General features: G+C 34.7%; 1 protein-coding gene across 4 annotated transcripts in view; it reads left to right on the top strand.

The window, feature by feature from the left end:
• The window catches only part of wdr17 (WD repeat domain 17), a 70,044-nt gene extending 57,044 nt beyond the window's left edge, over positions 1–13,000 (top strand). For 3 of the 4 annotated variants that reach the window (XM_034015681.3, XM_058998780.1, XM_034015679.3), the window contains exons 21-30: positions 1,483–1,582; positions 2,092–2,231; positions 2,559–2,579; positions 4,085–4,196; positions 4,599–4,740; positions 5,247–5,349; positions 7,657–7,758; positions 8,222–8,320; positions 9,249–9,432; positions 9,714–13,000. In XM_034015681.3, coding sequence (XP_033871572.1) covers positions 1,483–1,582; positions 2,092–2,231; positions 2,559–2,579; positions 4,085–4,196; positions 4,599–4,740; positions 5,247–5,349; positions 7,657–7,758; positions 8,222–8,320; positions 9,249–9,432; positions 9,714–9,833 — 1,123 coding nt within the window. In that variant the 3' untranslated portion in view covers positions 9,834–13,000. The remainder of the gene's footprint in view (positions 1–1,482; positions 1,583–2,091; positions 2,232–2,558; positions 2,580–4,084; positions 4,197–4,598; positions 4,741–5,246; positions 5,350–7,656; positions 7,759–8,221; positions 8,321–9,248; positions 9,433–9,713) is intronic. The other variant, XM_034015680.3, reaches the window with a different exon arrangement.
• Positions 13,001–13,002: the final 2 nt, after the last annotated feature.

Raw genomic sequence — 13,002 nt, 5'->3', positions numbered from 1 at the left:
AAGTTGCTGTCACATTTTCTGGATAAAAACCCCACTGTTGAAGGATCATTGGTCAGGCTGTGAATCTGAAGGAAAATTAAGACCAAAGAGCATTCTACAGAAGTTAGAGATAAAGTAATACAAATGCATAGATTAGGGAAAGGGTACAAAATAATATCCAAGTGTTTGGATATCCCAGTGAGCACAGTTGGATCAATAATCAGGAAGTGGAAGCTGCATCACACCACCCAGGCACTGCCAAGAAAAGGCCATCCCTCAAAACTCAGCGCTCAAACAAGAAGGAGACTTGTGAGAGAAGCCACAGAGAGGCCAACAATCACTTTGAAGGAGCTACAGAGTTCAGTGGCTGGGAGTGGAGTAATGGTGCACCAGTAAACCATATCAAGAGCTCTTCATAACACTGGCCTGTATGGGAGGGTGGCAAGAAAGAAGCCGTTACTCAAAAAGTACCATCTGAAAGCACGTCTGGAGTTTGCCAGAAAGCATGAGAGTGACCTAGCTGCGATGTGGGAAAAGGTTTTGTGGTCAGATGAGACCAAGATAGAGCTTTTTGGCCAAAACTCAAAGCGCTATGTGTGGCGCAAACCTAACACTGCCCATGCCTCAAGACACACCATCCCTACAGTTAAATATGGTGGTGGCAGCATCATGCTGTGGGGATGCTTCTCATCAGCAGGGACTGGGCATCTTGTTAAAATTGAAGGAAGAATGGATGGAGCAAAATACAGGGAAATATTGCAAGAGAACCTGCTTCAGTCCGCTAAAAAACTGAAGCTTGGGAGGAAATTCACCTTTCAGCAGGACAATGATCCCAAGCACAAGGCCAAAGCAACATTGGAGTGGCTCAAGAACAAAAAGGTTAATGTCCTACAGTGGCCCAGTCAAAGTCCTGATCTCAATCCCATTGAGAATCTGTGGCACTATTTGAAAATTGCGGTCCACAAGCGTCGTCCAACCAACCTGAACAACCTGGAGCAAATCTGCCAAGAAGAATGGGCCAAAATCACTCCGACACTGTGTGCAAAGCTGGTACATACTTACCCCAAAAGACTTAAAGCTGTTATTGCAGCGAAAGGTGGCTCTACCAAATATTAATGTGTGGGGGTTGAATACTTATGCAAGCAAGATATTTCAGTTTTTATTTTTCTTAAAAATATTTCCCAACATAAAACCAATGTCACCTTACAATAATTGATTTTGAGTTTCAGTGTTTTAAAATAAAATATCAAACAGAACGAAATTTCAATGTACCATTTGTAATTCAGTAATATGAGAGAATTGGTCAGGGGTCTGAATACTTTTGCAAGGCACTATATATATATATATATATATATATATATATATATATATATATATATGTACCATATTTTGTTCGTCAGACTATAGAGAGGAGCTTTGTAGAACGTAATTGTAATGCATTTAAGATTACGTTAACGTAGCTATCCTAAAAGCTTTTCACTCAGTCTTAGCATTTTGTTTCAGATTGTTACACAAAGTCAGCAAAGAGCTTGCCACGTGGTACTTCCAGGATGGACGAGCAGTGCTGGCAGCATGCTGCCACCTAGCTGTGGACAACATTGAGGTATCATTATTTTTACTGAGCTTCTAAAACTGTCATTAATATATGGTATGGATAAAGATGATAAGTGATTTCTGATTTCTGACTGGGGAATGAATTACGTAGTATATCTTCAGAATCATTTGCCGAATTAAATTAAACTTTAAAATAAGTCATTTCTCATATTGTTAATGCATTCAGGGAGCCCTTTCTTCTCATGATACTGTCAACAGGATTTTGCCTTTCTATTTGTGACATAAATTTTCATGTACCATCTTCAATAGAACAACTCGCATGAAACCTATGGATCAATTTACAGATAGCCGTCAAAGGTTTAAAGTGAATATTCTAAATATTTATGAATATTTAAACACATTAAGCTTTATTATGAACATCACAAACTGCACATCCTGGATAACTGTTGCATGCTATTAGTCTAATCTGATTGCCCTGTGTTTAATGTACATACATTTAGAAAATAACCTTATTTGTACAACATGTTATATGAGGGAATCTCTTTCCTTCTGAGAAAGCTAGCAATGGCCAACCTGATTCGTGGCAATGAACTAGAGCTAGCTCTGTGTGTGGGGACTGTGCTGGGAGAAGCTGCGTCACAGGCGACGCATTACATTCTTGAACTACTGGCAAGGAAGTACATGACAGCCACCGCATGGTAAGATGCTAACTGTTAACAATAAAAATAAATGCATTACTGAAAATTTAGAACTCTAAATTTAGAACTTCTAAATTTAGAACAGAAGAAATGTAATGAACTATTTATTGTAAAAAAAAAAAAAGTAGAAAGTCAACATGAACAGAAACATAGTAAAATATATTGTTAACAAAGACAGACATGCATGCTGTAACTTGTTATTGTGCAAACTGTTGCAGCAATTCCTTTTGTATACTGTATTGTTTCACAAGTGTTCTGTTATGCATTAATTTTCCATTGTGGTAAAGTGAATTTTGGTGTTTATTATTATTTCAATTTTCGTTTTAGCTTTCCATCTGTTGGATACAGGTATTGTTAATACCATCTGGTATAAAAAGAAAATTAATTACTTGTGCATGCAGTCCATTTTTGTACTAAAAATGTATGTTATTGCATTTTTCTTTCACAATTAAAACCCACTTTATTCCCTCGTCATGTCTTCTACACACTGTTAACCATATAGTAAAGCAAAATAGCACAGTATGGTCTCTTAAAATAGCCTATTATAATTCAGTTTAATGGTGTGATGTGTATATGTACTGTATGTTCTACAAGGCAGATCTCCCACTCCCTATTGAAGTCTTCTTTGGCTTTAACACATTGCATTCTACCTAGTCTGTAAAGCCGTGGTGTGTGTAGGCTACATAACCTACCCCAGGGTTTCTCAATCCTGGTCCTGGGGATCCACTGTATCTTCCAGTTTACAGCAGTGTGGAGTAGTGGTTAGGGCTCTGGACTCTTCACCAGAGGGTCGTGGGTTCAATCCCAGGTGGGGAACACTGCTGCTGTACCCTTGAGCAAGGTACTTTACCTAGATTGCTCCAGTAAAAACCCAACTGTATAAATGGGTAATTGTATGTAAAAATAACGTGCCATCTTGTAACAATTGTAAGTCGCCCTGGATAAGGGTGTCAGCTAAGAAATAAATAATAATAATAATAATAATAATTATAATAACATTCCTACTGAGCTCTCAATTACTTAATTAAAAACATTTTTAATTGTTCTCAGCTCCTTAAAAGTTGCTGATTTCAAGTTACTTATAAAATCATAGTTAACTTGAAATCTCCAACTGTTTAAAAGCTGAAAGCAATTAAAAAGGTCTTAAGCTAATGAAAAAATCAATTAAGGGTTTAATTAAGTAATTGATAACTCAGTTGGAATGAAAACCATCAGGCACAGTGGGTCCCCAGGAGCAGGATTAGGAAACTCTGGCCCCATAGCATGTTGTTTGAACCCTATCTCAGAGCGAGACTGAAATTTAACCCGGAACAATGGCTTTATACAGGTGCATATTTTGCCACTTTCATCACCTATTGTCTTTTAAGAACGCACAAAATACTACCTATTGTAAAAGTCAACATCATACAAGTCTACTTTAAAGCAAGATTGTACAAAATAGTGCATTGTGGGAAGATGACATACCGCTCTGGCTTGTTAAAAGTCGTTGTAAACATAGTCTGTCTTCAGCTAATGGCGCACACTGCAAGTTGTAGGCTGGGTTGTCATGGAGACCCTCACTTATAAGCAAAGCACCAGCAAGCCCTAGAAAAAATTGCTGATTAGAGACATATTTTTCACTCATCAGCCTAATTATATACCAGTAATCCATTTGATCCGACTTGGTTTACACAGATTACAGCAGGCAGTTCAGCAACATCAATGAATATCATAAATACAGAACTGCTGATGTGCCATAAAAAAAAACACCTGCCCTTGTGGGCCAATAAAAACACAACAATCAAGATATTGCTGAAGATTTTACTGTTATTAACATTAATTACAGTGATTTTGTATTACATTTTTCTGTCCAGGGACCTTGCAGCACACTTATTAAATATGATTCCAGATAATGAATTACTGCTTATCAAGCTGTGTGCTTTCTACCCTGGAAACTCAGCAGAGATTAATGATCTTCATGAAAGAGTAAGTAACAGTAACAGAACCTAACGCATTACAGTGAACAAATTGTAAGCTGTATTAAAGGTAGTCATTTATTTAGTGGTGTTTTCTAGGCAAAATACTTATATCTACATGCGCACAAGCATTTTGCATTTATTATTTGTTTGAAAATGCAATCAGGTAAGAAATAAAAGCAAGTGCCATAGACAATCAAAGCCAGCACAGCTTCCTGGTAGTATTACTTTGTTTCTAATTAACAGTAATGCTGTTGACCTCCAATTGCCCCCTTGTAAATGATGACTGGGTGCATCACCCGGGGTGTGACTTCAGTAAGCTAATGCAAATTGAGACTCATAACTGTTTCATTTGGTATAATAGTGATTTTTTTCTTTCATTCTTTTTTTTTTTTTTTTTTAACTTTTTCAGTGTAATCTTCCCAGTTTAGAAGAATGTTTGGAATTAGCAGAAACGGCATACAATGATGGAGAAATCTTCCAGGCAGTAAAGTATTACTTGCTGAGTCCTGAGCCACAGAAAGCCCTTCCAATCGGCATTCAGTTTGCTAAAGGTATATTTCTTACATGTGAGGTTTTAAAGTCTGAAATGTAAGTTCTTATGTTAATCATTTATAAAAGTGTATCAGGAAATACAACATTATTAGTTGGCATATTAGATTTATACAATGCTACCATTAACTGACAGCAAGAGAACACAGTTAAGCGTAAATGTAACTGTAAAATCCCAGTTAGTGACCATGTAGTTAATAACACTGAATACATTATGGTAACACTTTTAAAGAAATGTATGCTGATTCATATGAATTTCAATTGCCTTCCACTGGAGTAATAGAATAATAGCTTATGTTACCATTTTTTTTTCTAATGAGTTGTTTTAAAGTGTTTGTGTGAGGTTGTGACATTTGTATAAACGTCACAACCTCACACAATAAGACAACAAGCCTCCACATTTCAGTTTATAAAAAAAAAAGATCATACAAAGTCAAAGTCCTTTGTTCAAAATGTTTTGTAGTATTTAAAAATATTCTTAATACATTATGTTTTTCTTATTCAACAGAACAAATAAGTAGCTCTGATTGGACCTTGGACTCAGTCTACCCTATTCTTGACCTCCTTAGTTACATTCGCACAGACCGACTGCTGCTTCCCAAGTGCAGTGAGTAAGTATATCAATACAAACCTAAGACAGACTCCAGAGATACAAGTACAGTACTATGATGTTACTAAGTAGCGTTTCTTTATAACACTGCTCACACTACTTGGTCGTATCACCTGTCATATTCCACTGACCAATTTACCTGGCGTATAAATACGACAGGAGGACCACAGTCATTTTCCATTAACCTTTGAGAAACAAGACTGCTTTCATTTGTATACAATTTGTATACAAGTGTATTAATTTGAGTATTGCAACATTGTACCAACCATTTTAAAATGTTGCATCCGTTGCATTGAGTAGTGGCATTAGTCTTCATTTAAAAATATATAAAACCGCTCTTTCTGAAACAGGGCTGTAGTTTGCATGTAAAAGTTCCCTGCATGCAGGGTGATTTTCTGCATACAAGGTTTTGTGCAATACTATTCTTTTTGAACCCTTACATGTATAATTCCATTTGCTTCATCATTGCAATATGATTCTGTGTTTTGCTTAAAGACACCATTCATTTGAGACAGCGGTTTTTATAATGGCAAAGGCTAATGCTGTCTGAATTCCAGATCATATTACGCCTATGTATGGATCGGCTTGAGTATCACAGTGGTGATATGAGATACCACTACTTTAAAGTATGTTTAAATAATTAATTTCATTTAGATACTTAAAATATAAGAAACTATTAGTAAGTTGTTCTGTACACTTTATTAAAGTTAAATACGTTGAGCAATTATTTTGCCTTTTATTTGCATTTTAAGAATGCTCAGGACCAAAAAGATCACACTGTTGATAATTATGAATACAGATTTGTCCCCAACATCACTAACATTTAGAACACAGAACATGAAACACAGAACATGAAGAACCCTAAGTACAAATTACTAAATGAAATATTTATTCTTCAATGAAACTGTAAATTAGTTGGAATCACTGAGGATTAAAATAACCTAGGTTATTGAAAAAGAGTTAATTTCGTCCACTAACATACCACACTAGAATAACTGAGCATTGATTTAACCCTTCAACTTACAGCTGCAAAGGCTTTTTACTGTGCGACCCATAAACAGGCTTGAGTTTTTACTTCAAAATCTCGATACCGTTTGCAAACAGGCTCCTTTCGAGGTACTGTTTAATCTCAATGGGGATTTGCGTTTATAGTTAAAAAAAAAACATAAAAAACACCTACGCCCCTCTTTTCTACTGCAGCATTTTAAACTATGTGGGGTAGGATCATTTAAGGAATTAATTCCATCGCCATTCTGATTACTTTTCTTACTGTATAGCACATAAAATTTACCAGTATCATAAACTGTTTGCATTGCTCAGACATAAAGAGGTTAATTAAATGAAAGCTATTACATAAAAATCCATTGATTGATCCACCAAATACAACTCTTATTATTTACACTGCATGCAGAATAATGAAAAAAAAGACTTTAAAAAGCTAGAGAAATTATTTTAGACACTTTGCTTATCTTGCTTATCAAGACACCTTGCTTTACTAGTTTATAAACTCTCACACGGCAGTGCTGTTATAAAAGTACCCTGATATACACACATGCAAGAAATATTGCTGCTTTTTTGTCCACATTAGCAGACGGTCAATCAACATTCATTTTGGTTTAAATTTAAACAGCAAAGATGTAATCGATTCAATTCTGAGGTAACGTCTTTTTTTATTTATTAATACTACAATGCCTGAAACTAGCAAACTTGCAAGCATGCCTATTAAGTTAGGAAGTCTGTTTATTTTACAACATTTTAGAGAATTGGAGCCCCCACCCATATCCGTGTGTCATGAGATAAGAGTTTGCTATCCCACCGTCACCATCCAAGAAATACAAAATAAATACACTTAGTGTTGTGTTTGTGGCAGACAGCGAATGTCAGGATGTGTTGGACATTTTTTTTTAAAACTTGTATTCATTTTTCATTTATTTTTTTAGTATATTGTGTTTACTTCGATTTTGTCTCTTTTTTTTTTTTTGCATTTCTCAAAGGTACTGCTCAATGAAAGAAAGTCACTTATTATTTATCCCTGTTTCTCCATATTATATTGGATCATGCACTGGGGTAGGGGTCAGGGCTGGTAGGTGAGGCAATCAAATATGAAGACTTTAGCCCGATACCAGCGTCTGCAAGGGAGCCGGCTCTTTTGTACTGCGGTATCAGCGCTATGCTTCAATGCGGGAGGTCCCGGGTTCGCGTCCCACCTCCGTCTGTGAGAAACCCCTGCCTGCGGGAACCGAGATCGTTACAATATAAAGTATATAATGTATACTATATTCACTGTGTACCGTTTCTATTATTCTAGAGATTGTAACGAGTTACTAATATTCTGTGGATATATTGGAGCTTTGTTAGCAACCAGAAGACAGTACTCTAGTATTGTTCCAGCTCTTTATGAATATACAAGGTAAGGACACAATACAAAAATCTGATTAGAGTCTCAAAAAAAATAATACGTTGCTGTATGTATGGTCAAAAATAAATATTCTGTATAACTGGTGGGGTAAAAGGAATTTCCACAAACCCACATACATATCTTATTATGTGTGTAGTTAATCATATAAGTGTACATTAATGTTGTATTCTACATCAGATTTTATCTACTTCTGTTTATCTGACTTGAAACATTTAAAATACATTTCTGACATTATTCTGGCAAGTCATATTTACTGTCCATCATGATACATTTCAACACAATTGGATTTCCTGTTTTATTGAGAGCAGCCAGTCTGCACCATAATATAATGTGTGTAAGATGTATGATTACTCCAAGTATTCATGACCTCCTAATTCTTACAGATCTGTGACTACTACGTCTCAATTTGTATTATTGTTTTCAGTAAGTATGTCATGTGCGCCTTATTTTTCAGCCAGCTGTTAAAAAGGCGAGAGGTGTCTGTCCCTCTAAAGATTGAGCAGCTCTCGGTGGAGCTGGATGCTTGGAGATCATGCACACAATCTTTAAACAAGTAGGTATACATATACGAATAGAACATGTGACACCATTGGGTTCTATTCAGAAAACTCACTCTTTGTTCATTAAACAGACTTTAAGAGTTATTAAAACAAAGTCAGTTTTATGAACATATTCAGTACTCAGCTTAGCATTCATACAACTGTCCTAGTCTGACTTTTTAAACAAAAATCTACAGACATGTTGGACTGGGCTTTGATGCCCAATATGTCACACAGTAGTTATTTATGTTAAAGCTTTTGCGAATAGGGCCTATTGGGCTAGATCTTTTTTTTTTTTTTAAACAGTTTATATCTTATTACTCTAGGGTTGTCAAATTGATCAGACAACTTTGATGGGATAAACAAAATGCTTAAAATGGGAGCAGTGCATCAGCCTGTTAGATTATTTTAATTTTAATTATACAACAGTGGAATTGCCTGTTCTATTAACGGTACTATAGGGAGTCTACGGTACTATATTCATTATATCCTATGGTATGTATAGAATCTGAATATTGCACGATTAATCCAAGGTGACAGAGGCTTAAACTTTTTAAACCTCAGCACAGCACAGACCTGTACTTACCTGTACCTATTTAATTCTTCTGTAATGAAATTCTTATCTGATCCGAAAAATCTGACTTTCATATAAATAATTGATCAAACCATAAAATAGTGTTTATATTGTGCTGAAAATAAAACTTGTGGTTCACAGCGTTTTCCTTCCAGCTCAGTTAAGGAATCTACTGTTGACAGGTGCCTCCGCTAAAACGTATTGTAAAAAAAAAAAGAAATTTAGGGTATGTTTAAAACATTTGTTGCATAATTGGGGATGGTTGTATGTAATTCAAGAAAGGGATTTTGGACTTTTATCTACCCAGGAGTCATTTCAGTTGCAGAATTATATTTTACTTACGTCTTTTATAATTATTGCATCCTTAGATCCTTAGATGAAGTGTCATACACTCCTCCATCTGAAGCCCAAAAGCAAGTCTATGAGATACTGCTAAACAGGGTTAAAGAGGAGCCTCTCATAGGAATGAATGGCCCTGATTATGTGACTGGGTCTAATCTTCCAAGCCATTCAGATGTCTATATTTCCTGTTTAACAGGATCAAGGATACAGGTATGTACATTTGTGTATTATTATTTACAAACTATGAATAAGTTGGTTTTTTTGGAAGTATTTACCCTTTGTATGACTATTTTCAGTCCCTAAATATGTTCCCTACATTAGTCCCTTGCTAAACTGGAAAGACAACATTTGTATACCCATCTTTTTCTGTTGTAAACATGGCCGTTGTTGTTTTGTAAGAAGAGTTTTTACATAATATTTCTTATAAAAAATGCCTTTTAAGAAAAAACTTAAATGAAATTTGAAGTATAGGGAACTTATCTGTTTTTCAGGGTCCTGTATTTTTCCTCGAAGATGGCAAATCAGCAATTTCATTGAATGATGCTTTAATGTGGGCAAAAGTAAATCCTTTCTCACCACTAGGGACAGGAATTCGTCTCAATCCATTTTAAAGGAACCTTTCTGGACTCTAAAGTGCACAGTGCCGTGCAGGGACTTCCACAGGTTACTGCAATGTCATATTAATTTAAGGACAAATGGGTGCCATGTAATGCAATTTAAGACATGTTGCTGATGTGTTGCAAAGTACAAAGAAAAATATTATTCATAATGTGATTAAACTTGAACAATAATAAGTTATACAAAGTAAAGATGTATTGCAAATAAACATCACATTAAGCAAATTATGTTTAGAATATAATCTGGCATGATTTTAGGGACAGATATTCAAAAGAGATATGAGTTTCACAGGGGCAGTTGCAGGGATTTTTCCTCAACTGTGGAGGAGTTGTGAAAAAGAAAGTCCATGTTGTCCTCAAATCACAATGTTGGGGACAAATTTGTTGCATGTATTTGACTTCACTTAACTAATTTAAGGGGCGATTGAGTGTGTGAATGTTAGTAATTAGTCAAGGTGGAATTTTAATGTGTATTCTTAAGTCCTGACTGAACAACAGCAACAGTAAAAAAAAAAGAAAAAAAAAAAGAAAGAGAAAATACTGTGCTGGAATTCTGAAATATATGATGTTTAAACAAAATATACAACTTGTAGTTGTTTAGAGATGTATGTATGTAGCCCCAACAGGTAGGTTTAGCATTAGTTTCAGATACTGGTACAGTAAAAACAGATGTTGGAGGCACTGCTGGTTTAGCTGTACCCAGAGAGCTCTCAATAATGTAATGACTTCTAATACCTTCCACAACCTCTATGGAAATTGTTATGAGACAAGTCATCCACCAGTGAATTTGGAAAATATTCAAATCTGAGAAGCTTTTTCTATAACTCACATTTCAAATCATAATGTCTTTTTTTAATATCATCTATATAATGTGGAACAGTTGAAACAGCATTATGTTATCTGGGGAGAGGAGGAAACCTGTATTAAGACCAAACTGCCCAGACAGGACACTAAAACAGTGTAAAACTATACCACACGATTACTCAACCTTTAAATATTAAAAAGCATTTTAGCATTATATGAGATCACACGTCTTTAATCGTATAGTATAGTTAGACATTTCTCGTTGATTTAGTGCCACGTCTGCACAGGTTTGTCTTGGTCCAGAAGCATTTTGATATGAAAACTCATGTAACTATTTTTAATATGTACACAGTAATGATGGCGTAATTATGTGGCATCGTTTTTCAAATGTTTTGCATTGTTTAGTGCCACGTTTTATTTTTCTCACCCTTGGATTATTATTTTTTTTTTCTAAGACATTGTCAGTTATATTATAATCTCCTTTTCTGTAAAGTTGCCCATACTATGGTTTTGAACGCTTTGAGCCATTGGCTCACCTCATACACAAATTACACTGCATCATTTGGGGTGTAGTCTGAGTTGCGATTAATTTCCCTGCATCTCTTTTGAATTTCACAGATATACGAATATATGCAAGATATTCGCAGATAAAAGCAGTTTCTATGACTGCAGTTATTGGTAAGATATATAGGCCTACAGATGTTTGTTAAATACAATCATGCATGATCTTAACCTTTACCATCTTGTGAAAGTCGATGTTTAGATTTGACATTTATTTACAAGTTCTTATTTTATGTATAGAATTATTTTTTATTTTACATCTACAGGATAACTAATGTTTAGAGATAAAACAGTAGCTTCTTTGCCTTAGGGTGCAAGGTTTACATAATAGCTGTGATCACTCATGGTATATGCCTATTAGTGTACAGTATATACAGCATATATTCCTTCACAATGTATATGAAAAAAAGGCTTGATACACTAAATTATAAATGTTGAAGATGTGCCTTAATAAAGATGAAACTATTCAAGAGCCACCTTTTCCAGGTAGTTGTAAGGAACAAACAGCATCATTTTCAGAATATCTGTGAAAAACAAAACTGTTACATTTGTTGCTTACTCATTCGTATAAATATAAGCGTTTTCCAGAGTGGTATGGCAACAATATTCCAAATTAAAAAAAATATTGAAGAAAACTTTAATCTTGGCAAACTTGGGAACTTATTGTGTCATGCCACCAAATACCACTAAATAAAGTTCTGCAAAATTAAAATAGTGTTTTACATAAATGTGTGGTAGTTTTGTTATTTTAAAAATTAACAGAGTGCAATGTGGGAAAACAGCTAATAACCTTTTATTTTTAAATAAGCACATACTAATGCAGAAATACCCTGGCTTAAAGTCAGTGGGAAGGAATATGAAACTGTTTTCATCAATTGGCATGCTTTATAAGAAAAGTGTTTTTGCCAAAGAATACTTTTGATTTATTACATCATTTATACAGTTATTCAGTAGTTGAGCATTTTTTTCTGCAAAAATTCAGCATTTTGTTGTTGTGAAGAGAGATACGATGCGTGGTTGCTTTTGGATCTAAATGTACATTTGTGCTATGTAATGTTTTCAGTGCCCAGAAACTCCATTTCTTTTCCATGTATCAGAAGAACAAAAAAAAGACTATAGATATGTATAATTATGTTATTAATACAGGCATTTTATTTATTTATCAAAGAGTACTAATAATCTGTATTTTTTCAAATTCATTTAGGAAGATCATTTATATTTTAAAAGTTTTATATCTGATTTTAATGATAATACAGCAGTGGCATACAGCTTGTGGCAGTTTCTAAATGATATAGTTTTAAAGATAACTTTGCAGATGATGTAATATTTGTTGTATCGTTTTTTGACATCTTCATATCCAGTTTTATAACTACTGTACATCAACGAATTAGTTCATCACTTTATCAGTTGCATTATGCAGTCAGGAATCCAATGCTTTACAGATGATTTGACACTCTCTCTCTCTCTCTCTCTCTCTGCTTATCACATCTGCACAGCTTCTAAAATGTCAGATTCCTAACTGCTTAATGGATCTGAGAAAGTGTGACTCATGTACAATGGAAGTTTATTCAGTCAAAAAATACAGCCTCTAAAACATCTACCACAAGACAGGGTTTTGTTACAGTCTTTTGTCATACTGAAAACGGTGATACACATTTCAAGTTTTGTCTTCATTATTTCATATATGTATACTGTTGTACAGTTCTGAATATGTATTTCAAAACCTAATTTCAACGAATGAAAATGTATTTTCCATAAGCTGCATTATACTGTATAATAAACCAGTTAAACAATCAGA

Source organism: Acipenser ruthenus, chromosome 2, assembly GCF_902713425.1.
Source record: "Acipenser ruthenus chromosome 2, fAciRut3.2 maternal haplotype, whole genome shotgun sequence".
NCBI lineage: Eukaryota > Metazoa > Chordata > Actinopteri > Acipenseriformes > Acipenseridae > Acipenser > Acipenser ruthenus.
Note: the sequence above shows the minus strand (reverse complement) of the source record. Positions and strands in the feature narration are given on the sequence as shown.